The sequence below is a fragment of the Taudactylus pleione genome, unplaced genomic scaffold (genome assembly GCF_031769625.1).
Source record: "Taudactylus pleione unplaced genomic scaffold, aTauple2 ptg000386l, whole genome shotgun sequence".
NCBI classification, from domain to species: domain Eukaryota; kingdom Metazoa; phylum Chordata; class Amphibia; order Anura; family Myobatrachidae; genus Taudactylus; species Taudactylus pleione.
Window position 1 is genome coordinate 3,616,908 of NW_028284787.1, and position 22,801 is coordinate 3,639,708.

The 22,801-nt window shown below is 44.1% G+C and overlaps 1 protein-coding gene across 1 annotated transcript in view; it reads right to left on the reverse strand.

The window, feature by feature from the left end:
- ABCA13 (ATP binding cassette subfamily A member 13) overlaps nt 1-22,801 on the reverse strand; it is a 269,444-nt gene that overhangs the window by 5,634 nt on the left and 241,009 nt on the right. The window contains exon 14 of the mRNA XM_088445671.1: nt 7,591-7,840. Within this exon, the coding sequence (XP_088301797.1) occupies nt 7,591-7,840 (250 nt within the window). The remainder of the gene's footprint in view (nt 1-7,590; nt 7,841-22,801) is intronic.

Consider the following 22,801-nt stretch of genomic DNA (forward strand, 5'->3'; position numbering starts at 1 on the left):
CATGCCCATGCAGAACCATGCACAGTCAATGCCCCTTGCCACACACCAGCACCACTGCCAGATGCCCCCCGCCACAGTGACCTCACAGGTAATACCTGTTAACCACCATGCAGAGAAACCCTGGTCGTGACAGTGCCCCACCTTATGGGTGGCCTCAGGACACTCACCAGGTCTTCCATGATGAGCCAAGTGGAATTTCCTGAGGAGTACGTGAGCATGGATGTCTCAGGCATCAGTCCAACAGCGCTCCTCTAGGCCATAACCCCTCCAATCTAGGAGATACTGTAGACGTCCCCTGCAGATATGAGAATCCAAGACCTGGGAGACCTCATACTCCATGCCTCTCTCAGTCTGGATGCGGGGGGGAACAGGAAGGACCTTGCAAAATTTGTTCAAGATTACGGGTTTCAGGAGGGAGATGTGGAATGAGTTAGGAGTTTTTAGGTAAGTGGGCAACTGAAGGCGATATGCCACATGGTTGATGATGTCTGTGATGGAGAAGGGTCCGATGAACAGGGGAGCAAATTTCATCAAAGGTAGTCTAAGGCGGAGGTTCCGGGTGGACAACCAGACTTGGTCTCCAACTTGCATGTAAAGTACCTTCCTACATCTCCTATCTGTCTGAAGTTTGTAGCGAGAGGACGCCTTCTCCAAATCGATACGTACTTGTGACCAATTAGATGCAAATCTTCATATGGTATCCTCCACGGCTGGCACATCAAAGACAAACAGGCTTCGGAATTCAGGAATCCAAGGATGAAGACCGTAGATGATCAGAAATGGGGTTTGATTAGTAGAGGAATGGTAGGAGGCATTATGTGCAAATTCCACCCATGGTAGCAACTCAGACCAATTGTCTTGGGATGATGCTATGAAGAACCTTAGGAAGTTCTCAAGGTCTTGATTGACCCTCTCTGTGGATCCATTGCTTTGAGGGTGATAGGCCATGGAAAAGTTCAACTTTACTTGTAGAACAGAACAAAGGGCTTTCCAGAATTTTGCCACAAATTGCGTACCATGATCAGAAATTATTTCGGTAGAGATTCTATGGAGGCGGAATATGTGCTGGACAAACAGATGAGCCAAGTCAGGAGCAGTTGGCAGTTTCTTTAGAGGTACATAATGGACCATCTTTGAAAATTGGTCTACCGCAACCCAGATGGTGGTGTAACCCTGAGATTCCGGTAAATCTGTTACAAAGTCCATGGAGAGATGCGTCAATGGATGTGATGGAATAGGCAGGGGCAACAATTCACCAGCTGGGGCTTGATGCAAAGATATATGCTGAGCACATGAGGTACATGAGGAAATAAACTCCAGCAAATCAGCCTTCATGGATGGCCACCAGTAACTTATTTTTAAAAGTTCCAGTGTCTTCCAAGTACCTGAGTGACGTGCAAAGCGAGAGGAATGAGCCCAGGTGAGGAACTGCTTCCTTAACTCCGGGGCCACAAAGGTCTTCCCAGTAGGGGGTTGTATTTGTACAGTGGCAAACACTCTTAACTCCAGCACAGGAGCAATATGTAAGGTCTCTGAATTGTCTTTACAGAGGAGAGCTCTAGACAGAGAATCAGCTTTTTGATTAAGAGCTTCAGATTGGAAGGTCAGGGTGAACTGGAAATGAGCAAAGAAGATGGCCCATCAGGCCAGATGAGGACTCACACACTGGATATTTTTGAGAAAGAGGAGGTTCCGATGGTCAGTGAAGACAGTGAAGGGAAATTTGGCACCTTCCAGTAAGTATCTCTACTCCTTCAGTGCCAACCCACAGGGATGAACTCGGTTGTCTTCATAACGCTGAGATTAAACTGCTCCCACTGCTTCTGATGAGGCATACACCTCTAATAAGAAAGGTCTATCCAGGTCCAGTTGTCTCAGGACAGGAGCTGTGATAAAGGCTTGTTTCAGAAGCTGGAAGGCTGTCTCTGCTTCAGGTGACAATAGGGCAGGATTGGCACCTTTATGGGTCAGGGCTGTAATGGGAGCCATCACTGATGAGAATCCTTTGATAAAATGTCTATAATAGTTGGTGAATCCGAGTAGTCTCTGGATGGATTTCAAGGTTTGAGGTCAAGACCAATCCAGGATCGCCTGTACTTTCTTGGGGTCCATTTCTAGGCTGGAGCCAGAGATGAAATAACCAATAAATGGCACACTGGGTACACTATAGACACATTTCTCTAGCTTACAGTAGAGGTGGTTTTCCCTCAGACAAGATGGCACCTCCTTCACATGTTTATGATGTTCCTCTGGAGAAGACGAGAAAATCAATATATCGTTCAGATAGACAACAACAGACACGTATAATAAGTCCTGGAAAATTTCATTGACAAAGCCCAGAAAGACAACAGAGGCATTGCACAAGCTGAAAGGCATAACAAGGTATTCGAAATGTCCATCTCTAGTATTAAAAGCGGCCTTCCACTCATCACCTGAGCAAATACAAATGAGATTGTAGGCCCCTCTAAGATCTAACTTGGAGAATATGATGGACCCCTTGACTCTGTCAAATAACTCTGTGATTAGTGGAAGCGGATATCGATTCTTGACCGTTATATCATTCAAGCCTCGGTAGTCTATACAAGGTCTTAAGCCACCATCCTTTTTGGCAACAAAGAAGAACCCAGCTCCGGCAGGAGAGGTTGAGGGGCAAACAAATCCTTTCTCCAAATTCTCCTGAATGCATTCAGACATAGCTTTGGTCTCCGGTAAGGACAGAGGATAGGTGCGACCATGAGGCGGCATCTTGTCTGGCAATAGATAAATTGAACAATCCCACTCTCAATGAGGAGGTAAGACATTTGCTTGTTGTTCAGAGAAGACATCAGTAAACATTTGATACTCCTTGGGAATTGCTGGAGATACTAATGAGACTGTTTTCCTCACAGGTCGTATCTTGGGAAGACAGGATTTCTGACAGTCAACTCCCCATGAAAGGATTTGTATCGAGCACCAGTCAATCCTGGGATTGTGCTGGCATAACCAGGGTAGCCCTAAAATGATTTCTTGGGAGGCCACTGGTATTAATAATAATTTTTGAGACTCAGAATTGAGTGCCCCAATACGGACCAGTAGTGGTTGAGTTTCCTTTGTGACAACTCCGTTAGCCAGAGGACATCCATCTAGCGGTCAGGGAAATCACGTAAACAAGGGATGAACAAAGAATCTGTAGCTTGTTAACTAAGCTGGAGGTCATAAAATTTCCGGCTGCTCCAGAATCTAGTAGAGCAGTAACGAAGACAGGTTTTGACATGAGATCTATGGCTAAGATCAATATGAATTCTTTAGAATTTGGGGACAGGCTCATAACCCCTAACTTGATGTCCCCAGAGTCAGTTAGGAGCGGGCGTTTCCCAATTTTCAGGAACAGGAGGCCACCAGGTGATCCGAATATCCACAGTATAGGCAGAGGTGTTTTAATATTCTTCTCTGATGTTCCTCTTTGGTGAGATGGGTATGATTCACCTGCATTGGCTTTTCATCTGTAGAAGTAGGGGTTGGATGGGTAGTAGAGGGAGGAGTAGATGACTTTTGCTGGATAGTTCTGTGCTTTTCAGCTTGACGTTCTCTGAAGCATAGGTCAATCTTATTACAGAGGGAAATCATATCGTTTAGGTTAGCAGGAAGGTCACGGGTGACCAGATCATCCTTTAGTCAATCTGAAAGCCCATGCCAGAAAGCTGAGGTGAGGGCTTCCTCCTTCCACTTGAGTTCTGATGCTAAAATCTGAAACTGAATGGCATAATGGCTGAAAGGACGGGTTCCTTGTTTCAGTATCATAATACTGGATGAGGCCGATACAGTACTTCCAGGCTCATCAAAAATCCTCCTGAATGATGTCACAAAGTCAGTATAGTTATCCAGCAGAGAATCTGATTGCTCCCAGAGAGGGGAAGCCGAATCCAAGGCTGAGCCAGACAACAGAGACATGATGTAGGCCACTTTAGTTCTTGCGGTGGGAAAATTATCAGGCTGTAAGGTGAAGTGTATATCACACTGATTCAGGAATCCACGAAAAAGCTTGGGAATTTACTTGGCATAGGAAGGTGTAACCGGGAGGATGTCCTGTAACCTGTATTTGCAAACAAAGGAGCAGGTGTAACTACTGTTGCACTAGGAGTGGATAGAGAAGTTTGCAAATGATCCTGTCATTTAGACATTTCTTGCAGAAACTGAGCCATTTGGTGCTGCATGGTTTCCAGGTTTTCCAGATGGCCAGCAATGCACCGAAATAAATCTACTCCAGACTCCTTTTGCATGGCTGGATCCATGGGGCCAGTGCAAACTGTGAGGTTCTGGTTTTGTTGTGGACCCGGGGTGGTAATAGGAGCAGACACTGAAGCAGGTTTAAAAGTAAATGTGGAGTTTTTAATGAGTGGCTTAACAGACATGAATGTGGTAAAACAGAAAGTCCGGGTATAGCACTAAAGTGCACTTGGGAGCTTTAGTGAGGCAAATAGCAAAAAGTCAAGTTAGTGACAGGCAATGGAAAATGTCCAGGTAGTGACTGGTTAATAGAAAATGTCCAGATAGTGCCAGACAAAGGGAAATGTCCAGGTGGTGACTGATTAATGAAGAATATAGACTGAGGAAGAAATATCCAGCAGAGTGTCAATGGAGGCAAGGTGCAGGGTGAACAGCAGGACTCAGGTACTCAGGCAAGGGGAAAGTAATGGAGGATGCAGGGTAGTCCAGTGGGGTTGGAGCAGAAAAGCAGGCAGGCAGGTAGCGTTTCACAGGTAACATTTGGTGAGCACAGGGAACTCTCTCTCAGCTATGCTGAGAAACACATTGCACTGGCAATGAAGTAAGGCACTGAACCTCCCTAAATACCAAGTGCTGTGCCATGACTGGCCAGAGAGAGCATGTGACAAACCAGGATTGGGCGAGCAAATCACATGGCCGGAGGCAAGATGGCAGCACCCATGCCAAATGGAATGGAAGCACTGCCAGGCCTCAAGTGACAGCATACCCACGCAGAACTACGTACGGCCAATGTCCCTTCGCCACACACAAGCACCACTGCCAGACGCCCCCCGCCACAGTGACCTCACAGGTAATACCCGTCAACCACTATGCCGAGAAACCCTGGTCATGACACAGATGGGCAGCAACATTCTTTTTGGAGAGCAATCGCTTTCTCCTTGGAATCCTCCCATGCACACCATTTTTGGTCAGTGTTCTCCTGATGGTGGACTCATGAACATTAACATTAGCTACTGTGAGAAAGGCCTTCAGTTGCATAGAGGTTACCTTGGTTTTTTTGTGACCTTGCAAACTATTAGACACCTTGCTCTTGCCGTGATCTTTGTTGGTCGACCACTTCTGGGTATGGTAATAATGGTCTGGAATTTCCTCCATTTGTACACAATTTGTCTGACTGTTGATTGGTGGAGTCCAACAATTCTTCTGTTGAGATTCTCACAAATCTCCTTTGTTCGTGGCATGATACACTTCAACAAAGATATGTTGTGAACATCACACTTTGATAGATCCCAGTTCTTTTAAAAAGACAGGTTGTCTTCTCACACCTGATTGTCATCCCATAGATTGAAAATACCTGACTCTAATTTCACCTTCAAAATATCTGCTACGCCTAAAAGTTCATATACTTTTGCCACTCACAGATATGTGGTATTGGATAAATTTCCTCATGTCTAATTTTATTGTTTCATTTGTTTGATTTGGTTCTATTTATCTACTTTTAGGACTTGAATGAAAATCTGAAGTAGTTTTAGACAAATTTCAACAGAAATACTCATACTCACACAATACACTGCCTAATCACTGTGTCCAGCAGTTGTCAGAACATGGGGGACAAAGGCGAAGCTGAAGCCGGAAGAAGGGGGTGGGGGTGCAGCTGGCTGCTGCTTCTAGTAAATGTCAGTCACAAGCAGCTGCACTGGGAGCAGAGGATGAGGGTGTTGCCAACTCACTGCACAGGGGACATAGCAGCAGCCACAGCTACCAGGATCCATGGCTGCTTTTATATGTCACAGGCAGCAGTGCTGTGAGAAAGTGATGCGGCACCGGCTGTCCTAGGGGAACAGCAGCAGCTGTGGCTAACAGGAGCCATGTCTGCTGCTTACTACTAAAACTACTCAGCAGCCACCAGGGAGGAGGGTCATGCAGGCTGTCTGATCACTGCTGGCCACAGTGATCAGGATACACTGGAGAGGAGCTACTACTGGTGCCCGATCACTGTGACCAGCAGTGATCAGGACACACTGGAGAGTGTTCCAAGGGTGCAAAGGGACCAGTAGGTCCCTCTGATATAGGTGGCTGTGGGAAGACTAGCTTCCTGCAGCCACCTAGTGGGCATTTCTGACTGGTCACATCAGATGCGACCATGTCAGGGAATGCCCAGTCCAGTGTGTTCGCATCTAATGCAACCACACCAGGCAAGTGGTTAATTAATAGTTGCCAACATTATTAGATAATTTCCATGAGCACATGAGCAGTGTTATTCAACTATCAGTGATGTACAGTATGATCAGGATGTGCATCTGCACTCATCACTACTAATAACGATACACATATTTTACTCTGTGTGTGGGTTTGAGGTAAAATCTTTGATGATGGGAGATCACAAGGAGGCGGCAAAATTCTCTAAACTGAAGTACCTTGTAGCATACTTGCTTATTTTTTTCCACTCCAGAAGAGTGCACAGAAAGGAATAGCATCTGATCATTGAGGGGGGTGGGGCACTTCTCATTATTAGACCAGAACCAGGAGTTAAATATGATAACTGATAGGAGATGACAGTAGCAGCTTATTGCTACACAGATATAGGTATCAAGAGTTTGTTGATATACTTGACACAGGATCATCTATATTGGATAAAAGTAGCAAAATTTTGTACCAGGCAGGTTTGCAGGTATTCACATAACAGGATATCAGAAAAGAATAGCACAATACAGGTATAGCTGGATAGCACAATAGGATGTCAGGATTGCACATGACTGGACAGCAGGATTGCACAATGTGACTGGCAGGATATCCCAGAAGGATAACAGTATTAAACTGTGCAGGTGTAGCAGGATGTCCTAGCACGATATCAGGAATGCACAATATAGGTTTAACAGGATTACCCTGCAGGACAACAAGATACAACAGTGTAGCAAGATTTAACTGGGAAGCATGCAAGAACCTGAAGCCAAAGTACTGAGTCCTCTAGGAGAGAAGTTTTACTGGCACCTGAAAGAATAAATAGGGTGCCCTTGCCGGTGATTGGCCTCATTGATAATGTGAGTGGGATTTGCCTTCCCAGGATTGGTTTGATATCTGGGTTACATTGGTTGTGCCTATGGACCAAAGGCACGGTAACCACTGGGGAGGACCCAAGGCCTGCAGCAAGGGATAAGAGCCATGAAGGTGAGAGAGTCAAGAGACTTGAGGGCAGCAGAAGACAATGTTGGACCAATAATGGGGTCCTGAGATCCAGCATGTGACACCTTGTAGCCATCACTCAGAATTGAATTGTCCACTACATGGCCCAAAAATTGTTTAGGTTTCACTGCCTCTTCAAAATGTCACTATTGGTAATTATAATTTACTTTAGATATAATGTAGGCATATGGAAGCACATACCTGAAAAATGAGGCTTCTTCATTGCTGTATAGGTCAGAAGACAGCTTTAGTGGAGGAGAATCAATTGCCAGTGGATTTAAATTAAACATTCCCATTGCCATTGTAACAAAGAGAGTGGGTAACACAATGGTTGCCATAGCTCCTTTCCAGTCTCGTCTTGTGTGGTGAAACCTATAAACTAGCACAGCAGCCAATTGGGAAAGGTAAAGATGGACTCCTTGTAGTGTCTTGTTATTCTTTACATAGAAACCTGAGTAATGAAAAAAGAATAAATGTAAACGTTGTGTTAGGGAAGTTCAAGGTTTTTAATCAAATATTTTTCTTTTCAGCCTGCTAGTAAATTTAAACAAAATGTAACTGTTTTGTCTTAACCAATTCAAAACTGTGTGCAGCTTATTTCTATGTAACCAGGGCAAAATTCTAAAATAACATTCTAATTACATACCTGATATGCAATACTACACATCCATTTTCTAAAGGAATCATTCTATATAAAATATATTGAAAATGTTAACTTTTTAAAAAAAAATGTATTGCATTGCCGACCCAGCAGGATAGAAACATAGTATAAAACTCTACATTAAAATGACTATCAAGTTATTCATTTAGGACATTTTAAATAAGTTGGGGTAGTTATTGAATTAAGAGCTATTATATTTTATGAAAAATAAATGTTATTGATTTGCTATAATATAGAGGGTTTCCACATTTGCAATGTTTTAAATTAAATGTAATTTGGTTTTGGGTATGCAGTTATCATGTCAACAATGACTGTATAGACAGTCATAGGGTCAAGCCAATTATCCACAAAGGGTGCGAGTTGCCATTGTCACGGTGTTAAAATGCTGGCAATGGCACCACATCACACACCCCACATGGCCTTCTCACAGTCTGAATTTGCATTTTTTGCCCTATGGGGCTGCAAGCAGCTTTGAGCGAGTTCAGGCTGCCATAAAGTGTGGCTGATGTCAGGCAAATTCGCATCCACGGTATATTTGCAGGTAATTGGATTGGCCCATTATGTTAACACCACAATGTTGACATTGTTAATATGTCAACATACTATATATCGACACATGCACCATGTCAATATGGTTAAAATGTCAACATATGACATGTGCATATAGTCATAATGATAACAATAACACAGGGTTAGCGTTAGGGTTAGGATGAATTGTCAACATTTCCATATGTTGACTTTATGGCAATGTCGACATGTTCCAAGTCAATATTGTGCATGTTAACATTAGGATTATGTAGGCATTTGCTCTGTCAACATGGAGTACCTGTTGACATTGTGGAGTATAAAGTATAAATGTCGACAAGTCATACCAAACCCATAGAATCAAAAGTATGGATGGCTTGAGTATGAGATCCGATCGGGATGCCGCTGTTCATGATACTGACAGCGGCATTCTGACAGTCAGAATCCCAACACCCTTAAGGAATGAAGATAAGACTAACCCTTACCCCTACCTCTAACTCTAACCCTCCCTGGTGCCTAACCCTAACCCCTTCACAAGTGCCTAATTTTAACCTGCCCTTTCCCGCAGCCTAACCCTCCCTCCCTGGTGCCTAAACCTAACCTCCGTGCACCCTAAACTTAACACTTCATACATGGTGGCTAAACCAAACCTTCCCTCCTTTGTGCCTAACCCTAACCTCGCACCCTAACCCTCCCCCTAATGCCCGATACTTACCTTCGGGATGCTGGCTGTCAGGATTATTTTGCCTGGATCCCGATGCTGGTATTTCAACCGTCAGCATCCCACATGCTGGGATGCTGACTACATCCCAGATTGGCAAACGTTATCCCCCAGCACTCGGAATGATATCAGCAATAAGATTTGAAAAACTACATGGTGGTAGATAATTCCGAGATTTCAGTTGCATATATTTGCAAAAATATGGCTAAGCCTATAGGCCACATCACGGCTTCTCTGATTACTGGAGGTTCCTAATTCTAAGTCAAAGTCTCCCCTTAGTGCTTAACCCTAACCCTCCCCCTTACTCCAGTACTTACCTTCGGGATCCTGATGGTGAGGATGGCGGTGCCAGTGTTCTGACTAGTGTTGGGGTTCTGGCATTGGCATTCTGATCACCAGAATCCCTGCAATCAGGATAATGACCACATCCCCACTGCATTGCTGTACAATTTGAAACAAACACAGATAAAATCTAGTCTGGATATTAACTACCCAACAAAGAGGTGAGTTGCCCTGATCTCAAACTTACAATGTAGGAAAATAGGATCTTGATACAAAAGTTTACTGTATGTACCACATATTGCATTTCAGTCCACCTGTGGAAGAAAGGGCTTAGTTTGATAATATGATCCAGATATACATCAATGTTCCTTTTAGGGTCAGTTTAGCATAGAAAAAACAGAGTAAGGGAGAGATTGACTAAAGCTTGTAGAGAGATAAAGCATCAACAAATCAGCTCCTGTCATTTGACAAACACATCCTGTAATGTGACAGTTAGGATCTGATTGCTTGGTACTTTATCTATCTCCAAACTTTGATAAATCTTATATGTAGTTATGAGGTATCACTTTCTTTTGTCTGGAAGTTGCACTGCTGCAGGAGACTAGAGCCCCTTCAATCCTCTGGGGTGAAAAAAGTGACACTTGGAAAGAGGACAGCTGAGACCCAGTAACTGTTAGCAGACTGAGTGGACACTCCCTGATCCTGAGGTGGTGCCATCTTCAGTGCCGCTGCAAGTTCATTGGGCACCCTAGGCTACATTTCACCCACCAACCCTGCTCCCTCCAACTCAAACTATGCCACATATTAGTGATGCTAATTTCTAATATGCTACACAGCAGAGCCCCAAAATCATACTGTGCCTCATAACACTTCCCCCAATTCATAATATGTTATGTTAAACATCATATGCCACCCAGCTGTATCCCCAATTCATAATTAAGCAACACATCAATGCCTCCAATAAATAATACGCCACAAGTTTATGTCCCCCAATACATATGCCATACATTTTGTGGCCCCAATACATAATATGCCAGACATCTGTGCCCCCAACACAGCTGTGCACCAAAGTTATTGTATGCCACATGAAATATGCACAACAATGCCCCTAGTACATATGCCACACATGTGCCCCAATTTCATTATATGCCATACATCTGTTCTCCCAATACATTATACCACACATCCATGCCCCAATATATTTATGCCACACATCTGTGCTCCAATATATGTCAGTACATATTACCACCTACATACACACACTCACCCTACCAGCACAGATTAAACCCACAAACACATTAACTAACCCTGTCACCACTCAATAAAGCCACCCCCACATATAATAGACCTACCTGTCTGGGACTGAAAGAGACTTCCTCTTTTTTTTGGACTGAGCTGTGCCCTCCAGTGGCTGGCCCCCTTGGCAGCTGCCTACAGCTTCCTAATGGTAGCACCAGCCCTGGCCATCTTGTTTAGAGCATAGATGGACAGAAAAGCAAATGGAGGATGACATTGTGAGAACAGCAGCATAGAATATACAGTGGTTTAAGGATGAGAGATTCTGAGAGAAATATCTGTCACAATCTCAGAAAGATCCCAAGTGAGAGAAAGAGGTGGATGGACAGGTTGCAGAGAAGTGATGAGCTGCAGAAGTTTGGAGACTCACTGATATTACTTCTGAGGCCAGAATAAGAGGTGAAGCTGAACGAGCAACACGCTGCTTGGTGAGAATTTCCAGTAGCTATATTATACATGTCCAAGCTTCACAAAGTCATATGCTTTTCAGAGGCAGTTACCATTGGATCCATCTCACACATTCATTACAGATACTGCTGCAACTGTTCTTGTTAGTATATACTGTAGGTGTCACAAACCTTGTCAGAAACCTCAATACCGAACCCCGCCACTTGCCTGTCAGGAGTATGTGCTGGTGCGCCCGAAGATGTCAGCATCTCTATTCATCATCTGCAGCCACAGTGGTCCCCGCTGTCCCATTCCACTGGCTGTCTTCAGTCAGAGAAGTGGCAAGTCTGAGCACTGATCACCACTCTCCTGTGGACAGAGTCCTACTTCTCAACACAGATAGCCATGCTGCACTTTCCCCAGTATCAAATGTGGAATCCTTCCAGCTGACTCCTGCTGCTGGGTGAAGCCATGTTGTTCCCGATCAGGTGACTAACTCCTCACCAATGGAATCTCAGTCTGTCATCACCTCACTCCATCATCCAAAGTCTGGCCTGCCCAGGGTGTTTAAGGAAGTTCCCAGCACTGTGCAAGTTGCCAGTACAGTGTTGTCTTCTGACAGATTCCATCTGAGCTCCTGCAGTTATCTGTGATACTCAGTGAAGATTCCCATCAAGCTGCACTGCTGCTCCAGATGCTAACTAGTTCCACTCCGGTACCCTGTCCAGTCCCATTCTGGTTAACCTATCTGGATCCATTCCGGTACTCTGTCCAGTTCCATTCCAGTTATCCTGTCCGTTCCCATCTCGATGCATCTAGTCTGGTCCCATCCCGATGTAGCCAGTCCGGTTCCATCCAGGTGCATCCAGTGCAGTGCTATCCTGGTGCATCCAGTCCGGTCCCATCCTGGTGCATCCAGTCCGGTCCCATTATGGTTCATACAAAACCACAGCTATACAACTACAGTCCAGTTTAGGGAACACCAAACAGAGAACCGCAACCTGGGGTCTCTGGTGAAAACCACTGGTGTTTTAGATTCCTCACCACTGACTTGGGTCTCTGCCAACTTCCCTAACACTGGTCATCTGTCTAATGCTCATTCTTCAGTTCTCAGTCCATGAGTCAAAATTACATTGTCTCCCAGTTTCATTGTGCGCATTCCTGAACCCTCATCTACCAGTGCCTACAGCTTGGGTTTACAAACAAACCACACAAATGTGACAGCAGGTCTTTAAGCATAAATCCCTGATGCTAACCAATGTTTACCATGCAATAACTGGCCACAACAAGTACTCTTAATACTTTATACTACAGAGACAATTTCTTGCATAAATGTTAAATTTAATAATTTTGTGTAGGATTTCATTGCCATTTAACTGATACAGTATAGGATATAACTTTGATTATTCATATTGTGATTGCATCAGACCTTAAACCAGATAGGGACAAAGATATGATTCAATAGAATAAAATGGTTTATTCTGCTCTCTCTTTTAACCTGGAGATAGGCCTTGCCTGTCTGCCAGGCAGGGTACAGCAAGTATTTTCAGAAGAGGACCAGCCTAAATCAATGTACTTCCACTCTGTACACATTGCTCCCACTTCACCCCACAAACCACCAGGGTATCAAATACAGTAAGTCTTGTATGATGGTCAGTATTTGGGAAGGATAGCTTAAGGATGTTAATAGGATTTTCAGATGTTTGAGATGTGTTTTCAGAGAGTGCTTTAATGTTTGTAGGCTATTAGGGGTATGTTTACTAAAGTGTGGGTTTTTAAAAATGATGAGGTTGCCCGTAGTAACCAATCACATTCTAGCTATTATCTTTTAAAGGTGCTAGATAAATTTTAAGTAGAATCTGATTGGTTGCTATGGGCAACATCTCCATTTCTAAAAACCCCACACTTTAGTAAATATACACCTGAGAGTCTTGTTATATTATTGATGGAATGCCATAGAGACGGCCAGATCTTTCAGGAACTGGGATAGGTAATGATTGAAATTGTTCTTTACCTCTGCTCTGTTTTGAAGCAGAGTGGTCTAATATGTAATACCTCAGCATAACATATGAAATTGCATGGCAGCAAGAACAGAACACATGCTTTGCAGCTATGATGTTTCTCCTTGTACATACTGTACACATTGCACTGTTCTATCTAGAATAAATATAATTGTATTTAAAAAGAAACTCTTATGTTCTCTGTTGATGCTTGGTTGTAGTAAACTAGAATGAACTTGCTCAGGGACAATATTAATAATAATGTCTGCTCTTGACTACATAATACAGTATATGCATCTGACTTATGGATTTTCTTTTTTACTTTCATTTTATATTTAGTATTATTGCATTTTTTATTTAAAATGAATACTATTGTTAAATTTACATGCATGTGGTTTCTTATATTTTCCTATAAAATTGCTAAATCAGGGCCGAAACTAGGATATCTGTCACCCAGTGCAAGGCAGCAATTTTGCGCCCCCTCCCTTCCAGTACCTGGATTTTGTCCTTGCTCCTCCATAAGGCAGTGCCACACACCAGAATGCCCATTACACATTATGCCACACACTGTAATGCCCATTACCAAAGTGCCACTTACATATTTGCCCGACACCATTTTATGCCCCACAGTAAGGCTTCTAATTACTTTAAAATTACCTGCTCATTGCCATGGCATTTCATGCTCGTTGCTAGGGGTTACATGCTCGTTGCCAGGGGGTTTAATTCTTGTGTCAGGGAATTTATGCTCATTACCAGGGGTTCCATGCTCATTGCCAGGGGTTTCATGCTCGTTGCCAGGGGGTTTATGCTCATTGCCAGGGGGTTTATGCTCATTGCCAGGGGTTACATGCTCATTGCCATGGGGTTACATGCTTGTTGCCAGGGGGTTTCATGCTTGTTGTCAGGGGATTTATGCTCATTACCAGGGGTTGCATGCTCATTGCCAGGGGGTTTATGCTCTTTGCCAGGAGTTTCATGTTCGTTGCCATGGGGTTTATGCTTGTTGCCAGGAGTTTCATGCTCGTTGCCATGGGGTTTATGCTCATTGCCAGGGGGTTTCATACTCCTTGCCATGGGGTTTCATGTTAATTTCCAGGGGGGTTTATGCTCGTTGCCATAGGATTTATGCTCTTTGCCAGGAGTTTCATGCTCATTGCCATGGGGTTTATGCTTGTTGCCAGGAGTTTCATGCACGTTGCCTTGGGGTTTATGCTTGTTGCCAGGGGGTTTCATACTCCTTGCCATGGGGTTTCATGTTAATTTCCAGGGGGGTTTATGCTCGTTGCCATAGGGTTTATGCTCATTGCCAGGGGATTTCAAGGGAGAAGATGCAGCTTTCAGCATCTTCTCCCGGCAGCACCAACGTTCCCGGCACTTCCGGGGATGCTGTTTTCATTGCGCTCTGCTAACAGACACTAGAGGTCCAGTAGGGCCTCTAGCATCTGTCTCCTCCTTGGCGGTGGCCATTTTTGAATGGCCATTTTCAGCAGAGTCCATGCGGACGGCTAGTCTGCATGGAATCTGCTGAAAACGGCAATCCAAAAATGGCCGCCACCAAGGAGGAGACATACACTAGAGGTCCAGTAAGGATCTCTAGCATTTGTCTCCTCTTTGGCGTCAGCCATTTTTGGATGGCTGTTTTCTGAATCTGCAGCCCCCAAGCCACCGCGAGCCAGCGTTTTTCACCCCCCGCAATCCGGCACCCGGTGCATGTGCACCTCTAGCCCCCCCCCTAGTTGCGACCCTGGCTAAATGACTAATATGTCGTGCTTGGTATGAGTTTGTTAAAAATATATACTGAACCTGTTGTACTTTAATATAACATAGAAATGGGAAAAGTCATTACACACATTACAACAACAAACTAAATATAGATTAAATGATGCTAATATTAATTTCTCATTTACAGGATAACTTCACACATCAAATAGCAGTCAATAAGTTATTACGGTCAGTGCTCACAGAACAGAAGAGGGAGATGTATATACCACTAGCTGCTAACCTTGGAAGGTGTCCTCACCTCCTACTCATAAAATTATAATACAATAAGGGGGGGAGGAAGTGATTTATGGTATTGGGATGTATTCTACTGTTTCACTTAAATCGGTGGGCAAAAACTGTTGGCAGGATTTGATCCCAATTGTGTTACACAACCGTCCTTAGCACAATAGATGTTATGGATCCCTCCTTTATGCACTTCTCATATATGTCTGAAGTGGGTGTCTGTCTATGTGCCAGCCCATGGATACCTCGGGAATAATTAGTGCAGTATCAGAGTGGTGTGGACACAATGATGCAGATATTAGGCAAGATGGATGGTACATTGGTTCTCCACCATTCTGCACTCTTACTGTGTGCAAGTAAGGGGGCTATACACTAAACCAAATTTAAATGAGAGCAGACAGATTCTAAAACTCTCTTTTTGTTTCTACATACGGTATAATATTGCAACTACTGTACACATAGTTATGCAGACTACAGTGCTGTTTAAAATCAATTTATGGTCCTTATATAGGTGTTCCCAATGCGTTTCATCCCTCCTTGGGACTTCTTCAAAGACAAATGGTTTGCTTCACTCCTTCCCAGGCTTTATACGTACAGTCCCTGGCATGATTATTGGTTTGTGTTTATTCAAAGTCACTCTTCTGAGTCCTAATCCTCATGCCTGAGCGCCGAATGTGAGTCTGACTATCCAGCTGCGCATGCGCCATCCCATAGTGCTGACTGTAATACTGTGTAACTGTGGAGCAGCTTCATCTAGTGAGCTCTTGTTACATTCATTACCATTGCTGTCAGTTATCTAGTGTCCATGCTCCGAACTGCTTCAATGGTGGCGGTCATCTTGGGGTAGTCCAATTTTCACAGATTTTTTTATTCAACTCCGTTGTTACTCATTAATGGACACTTTTTTCTACTACACTTATGTTCTCACTCCATCTGTATCTTGTATGTTACATCAGTAGTAAATGATTAATGTCTATATAGTGTTACATATGTGAACATCCAAAAATGCTGTATTTCCATATTTTGATTGCATGGACTACATATATCCATATATACTACTGGTTACAGATAAGTTTATGAGTTTATAAGTTTATACTACTGGTTACAGATAAGTTCCTTCTCTTGCTCTCTCTGTGTATATATATATATATATATATATATATATATACATTTTTTTATTTGGATTATTTGGTGATTATTATGTGAGATGTTTTTGTATTTGTGTATCAGTGATAGTCTAATATTTTGGATATTTAGTCCTCTAATGTGCACCTCGGTGCCTGCTTTTATATATTTGGTGTTCACTATGTCGGTTTATTTGTATGTTATGTGTGTTTCCATGTGATTATCCCTTTGTTGCCTGTTGATCTAGCCACCAATATTACTCATTTTTGAATATAGTGATGTTTAATTTTCATCGATGGTTTCAGCTTTGACATCGATGGTTGTTGTTGCCATTATTTGGCAACTGTCCACTTGATTTGTCTGTGTAGCTCTAGCTTGGGAATTTAGTGTTGCTTGCCTCTTTTGTAGTTATTGCCCCAATGTGGCCTGTAGCGGTGAACAATTTTGATTTACAGTTCAGTCTGATATGGGCTTGCTGTTACACCATGTCACTTAGTAATTATCTATGTGATCTATTTGATTGATCTTATTCTTTCCGTGTAGTATGTTTCCTATGTGGGGATTGTCCCTATGCATCCTGTAGTTGTGACTATTTATGATATGCCATTTAGTACAGTAGCGGCTTATTGTTATGCCGTGTATCCTGCCAACTGCTTAGGCGTGTGGCTGGTGCTGCCCTGTCGCGTCACTTCCAGGGCTGGTGCGTTCCACTTGGTGGAGCGCATGCTAATTCCGGTCTTGACGTGATGCAGGCACGAACTGCATTTGTTTGTTGACTAATAACATGCTAGCGGCTGATGTTGCGCTAGCGGTATGGGTGTTTCTCAAAATATAGTGTTGTAAGTATTCCCACATTGTTCTGATGACGTGTATGTAACAGTAGTTTTCTTATGTTCACTCGTTGCGTTGATTGACAGGGTGGAGCTTACTAATTGATGTGGCTATATCAGCAGGCAGAGGGGATAGTGTTCTGTGTCTTGTTGGTGGTAGCTTTGTGGCGATTGTCTCTGTCTTGACAAAGGTCCTGGTAGGACCGAAACGTCGATTTCGTCATGCAATATATGTGAGTTATTAAAGATTTCTCCTACTGAATGGTGAGTGCCTATTCTCTCTTCCTTATATATATATATATATATATATATTATAAGGGCACAGTCGTGCCCTTATATTAAGTCTGCGTGTAAAAAACGGCAATTCTCCCATAGAGAATTGTGGATGGGGGGCAGGGTGTTTAAGGGGCTACACCTCAAAAGCTATTAGAGGTACTGAGCTGAAATTTTTCACGGGTGGGTAGAACTGTCGCTCGGTGCTGCATGCCAAATTTCAGGGCAAAAACATAAAAAAATTAGGATTTGAGCGTAATCTGAATTTCCAACTGTCACATTTTTCTCACATTCTCAATTAGGACCACTTTTCTACTGTAGTCCATGTTTTGTTTGGGGAAGGCATAACTCAGGGTAAGGGGCGAATTTAGACTTGGTGTTTGTTTTATTAGGTAGCTATTGTGCCAGGGTATGTGCTTTTGGGGTTCAGGTAAGTTGGAAAGTTACAGTTTTTAAACTATTTCCTCAAGAATGCGCCATTGAATAGATAGGACTTTTCAACTTGTTGCACAGCCACAGTAGGAGCCTCTAGCAGGTGTATTCACTGTGGCTTCACTTGGGTGTACCAAGATTGCCATTGTTTGCTGGCGATAGCAGGGGCTGGTTCCAGGGGGAAGGAAGCCAGCATTTTCTGTGGTGGTGTGGCAGCAGAGCAGGTGGCAGTGGTGCTGGCATTAGGACCCAGGGGAGGTAGCAGCACACAGATGCAGGCTCGGATCTGGAATATCTATAATACCTGCATCAGTGTTTAAAAAAAACAAACACAGAAGCAGGGAAGGGTCAGTGAGAAAAAAAATGGCGTGGCCCCCTCCCCAAAAACAACAACCAGCTTTGGAAAGCCAGTACTGGTTGTGCTAAATACAGGGGACAAATTATGTAGGGGTCCCCTGTATGAAGCACAACCAGCACTAGGCTTTTGAGAACCAACCCCTAAGTCACTTGTCCCCCGTATTCAGCGCAACCAGCATTGGCCTCTGAGCCAGTCCTGGTTCTGGAAATACAGGGGGAAAAATGCTTAGGGTCCCCCTGTATTTACCAGAACCAGCACCTGACTCTTTCTAGCAAGGGGTGATGCCACAGCCAGGGGAGCCCTCTTACCGGGCCCCCCAGTCAAAGCATCACTCCTGACCACTAGTCAGGCCAGACCGGTGATCCCTGGGGAGCTGAAGACCCCCACAATAAAGGGTTCCCCCTCTCCAGTGCACTCCAGGCACAGGCTGATAGTCCGGGGATATCCCCAGCACCCCATGGCGGTGGTTGCCGGGTTGATTATGTAAAGTGTGGCGCATATGAAATAATTAAAATATTGTCTTTTTCTGTGGAACTACATTGGACTCCATTGGACAGATTGGCTACAGGGATACATAGGTGAGTATGTGAGACAGTGTGTGCATGTATATTTTAATAACATTTTTCTTTTCTATGGTGTGTTCTGTGGTTTTTTAATATTGCTTTTGCTCTGTAACTACAGTTCCCAGCAGGCCCATAGTGCCCCGCATGCTGATACTTCTGGTTATCCAAGTACCAGCATGAGGGGAAGGCTTGCTGGGAACTATAGTTAAACAATATTCAACCTTTAATTACACCACACTTTACATAATTAGAAAAAAAGTGGTGCGCTCTGGGATAATTTTGGTGTACTGTCATGTATATTAGTTGCATGTCCTATTCCTTTGTAAATGTTTTAATCATATATCCTTCTGCTTAATCTCAGAGGAAAGTACCAATTTTTAATCTGTAGGTAGGGTGTTCTTTAAATAATGTCCATAAAGTCTGCATATAATGTCATCCCTGGATGGTAAACTCGTGATGTCTGTAGGATGGGTGTTCTGATAATGAAAGCTGATAGGAACGTGAACCTCTTTGCACTCCTATCTACCTCAAATATAATACATATGCATAGTATCAGGGACTTAGGTGAATACGATAATGCAGGATATGTTAGTGATGTAAGGCCCTGATTTAGAGCCGGACGTTCTGACAGAGCGCTCGCTCTGAATCAGGGCATCTTTTTTTTTTTATGGAGCGGCCTCCTGGCCGCTCGCATTGCTGTGGGTTGCCACCCACAGCTAACGCGAGTGGCCAGGATGATGGTCGCGATGGTCAAGACCATCGCGACCATCGGGCTTGCAATGAGACCCTTGTTGTAGGGTCTCATGGCCACAAGCCCCAGAGAGCTTTCAGCTCAAATAGAGCTGAAAGCTCTCCCACTGACATCACTTGTGCTGTCAGTGGGGCCGGCCCCAAATGGAGGCGTTCGCATGGGAACGCCTCCATTTGGGCAGCCACTCCCCCGGCCCGCACACCAAAGGGGGCGTGCTGTCACTCAACATCGACAGCACGCCCTCTTTGGTGCGAGGCCCGGAGCGACGGATTGCCCATCGCTATCTGGGTCTCGTGCATGCGCACGACGAAGCTGGTTCCGTCGTGTGCATGCACTCTGGGCCACCATCGACCCAGTTGCGAGCGCTCAGCGCTTGCGACCGGGTCAGAATCAGGCCCTAAGTACTCAACCAAATGATGCAATGCATTCCTGCTGGTACTCTTTAGTCCCGGTGCTTGTAGGGGCAGTGGTGAGGGTTGATATAATGTGAGTGAATGGTGTTATATAGATATACTATAGACTCCATTCTACTTCAACTGTTTTATTTCTCAAGTATAAACACTGTGACTCACCAGAGTCTTAATGATTTAAAACATCCATCTGAATTGTTGCACACATAACCTAATAAAAAATTTCAATAGTGCAATGCTGCAGATAAAGGGCCTGATTCAGAGCCGGACGCTATTTGCGCTCGCTCGTCCAGAAAATAGGGGTGGCTATTCAAATGAACCGTTCGCTGTTTCTGGTCTGTTGACGCCTATTGTTCTGAACGAGCGAACAAAACTTGCGGTCGTTTTTTGGGAAACTACGCCCCCTGGCCGCTCGCATCCTACGTCATGTCCGCTATTTATTAGATTAATCGAGTACATCGACCAGGGTATGAACTGCTCGCTATTCTTGGGGTTGGTTTTTGCTACCACAATTTTGCGAGCAGTTCTGGCTATAAAATAACCCAGTGACGTGGTCAATGACGCTGCTGTTTTAATTATGCACACCCATAAAACGCCCGTTTTGACCTTTAAGCACGCCTGCGATCGGATCTCCACTCCCCGTTTTCAAGCACCTTCCCCTGTTACCACCCACATACTCCTCATTCTGTCACTCAAAATAGCAGGCATTCGCTATTTTGCAAGCACAGGATTTTCGGCCGCACTGACTGGTTCGCGCATGCGTATTACGATCCGTACGCATGCGCAGTTGGACAAACATCGCTCGGAGCAAACGAGCGGCCACTTACGAGTGGCTCTGAATAAGGCCCAAAGTATTATATGATAGTATTGTGTTTGAGGGGTGTGGCCCAATCCAGACTTGGACTTTGTAAAGGGTGCCCACCCTTCTCCGTGATGTCCTTTATATATGGTGGTCAATTACCTCTGAATACGGTGCCGGTGTCCGTGTTCCCCGCACTTCCAGGTGCGAGTAAGTCATCATTGGTAAATTTTGGTCATGTTCCTCACACTAGAGCGCACGGTGATGTCTCCATAATGCCATTGCACATGTGCCGTCCTGGATGGCCATCTTGGCAGTGGTTGTGTCTATTGCAGAATGTTAGGTGTCTTCCAGCAGCAATCTTTTTGGTGGAACTTCTCTATGAACTTTAGAAATGTCTCTTAATGGTGGGCGGCCATCTTTATGGTTATTCATATATGTGGAAATTTACTCTCCTGTGTCCCCAGGGTGTTTGCATCGATTATCCCTATTACTAATAGGGGGTTCTATGCTGTCACTTATCTGGAGGTGTATAAACTGATCTTTGCATTCATAGTATGCTAAAATGAAAATCTCCTTAGACTTATTGTACCATTGCGCATGAGCCATCCTGGTTGGCCATCTTGTCAATGGTTGTGTCTAATGCAGAGGGTTGGGGGTCCTGTAACAGCCATCTTTTTGGTGGAACTTATCTATGGCCTTAACAAATGTCTCTTAATTGTGGGCGGCCATCTTTATGATTGTACACCCTATATGGAAACTAACATTCCTGTGTCCCCAGGGTATTTGTACTGATTATTCCTATTGCTAATAGGGATTTCTTGGTTGTCGTTTATCTGGTGGTGCATAATCTGATCTTTCTATTCATAGTGTGCTTAGATGTTAATATCATTATATACCAAAAGGTAATTGTGTTCCTACAGGTATATGGTTAGTAAAATATGTAGACTATGGTGGGATTTGAATACACTTATAATGGTATCAAGAACAGAACATCATTCCCAAAGAGCTCAGGTTAAAGAAAACACCAACACACAATCAAGGAAACAAAGAATTCACTAATAGATGGGAAGGGATACTTATACTACATAATCAACCTGTCACCCACCACCCAGGGGTGCCGGGGATATTCCCAGGCTATCAGCCTGGAGTGCCCTGGAGAGGGGGAACCCTATTTTTTGGGGGGGTCCCCAGCTCTCCTGGGATCCACAGCCTCGGCTGACTAGCAGCCAGGGGTGATGCTTCAGCTTAGGGGGCCCAGGTGAAAGGGCTCCCCTGGCTGTGGCATCACGCCCCCGCTAGAAAGGGTCCGGTGCTGGTTCTCATAAATACAGGGATATTTGATCTTTATAAGACATCTGTAGCTCTAGAGTGATAAATATATAATTTTTGATATTTCTTTCTGTTAGTGTTTTTGATGCTGTTTTGATTTTTGTCTGATTTTTCCTGTGTCTGTAGTTATATCTGTGTCTGTTAACGTGTTTCTGTGCTTTTATTTATATGTATGCTATTCTTATAATGTATCCAATCTAATCTTAGCTGACTCTTAGGTTTGTTAGATCAATAGCATGTTATTGATTGTTTGTTATAAGTACATTATTGTGCCCTGGGCCTGATTCAGAGCCAGTCGTAAGTGGCCACTCGTTCGCTCCGAGCGATGTTCACACATCTGCGCATGCGTATGGGTCGTAATGCGCATGCGGCAACCAGTCAGTGCGGTCGGAAATCAAGCGCTCGCAAAATAGCGAGTGCCTGCTAATTTGAGTGACAGGATGAGGAGTTTGTGGGTGGTAACAGGGGAAAGTGCTTGAAAATGAGGAGTGGAGATCCGAACGCAGGCATGCCAAACGGTCAAAACGGGCGTTTTAAGGGTGTGCATAATTAACAAAGCAGCATCATCGGCCACGTCACTTGGTTGTCTCTTAGCCTGAACTGTTCGCATGATTGCGGTAGGAAATCCAACCACAAGCACTGCGAGCAGTTCAGACGCCTTTC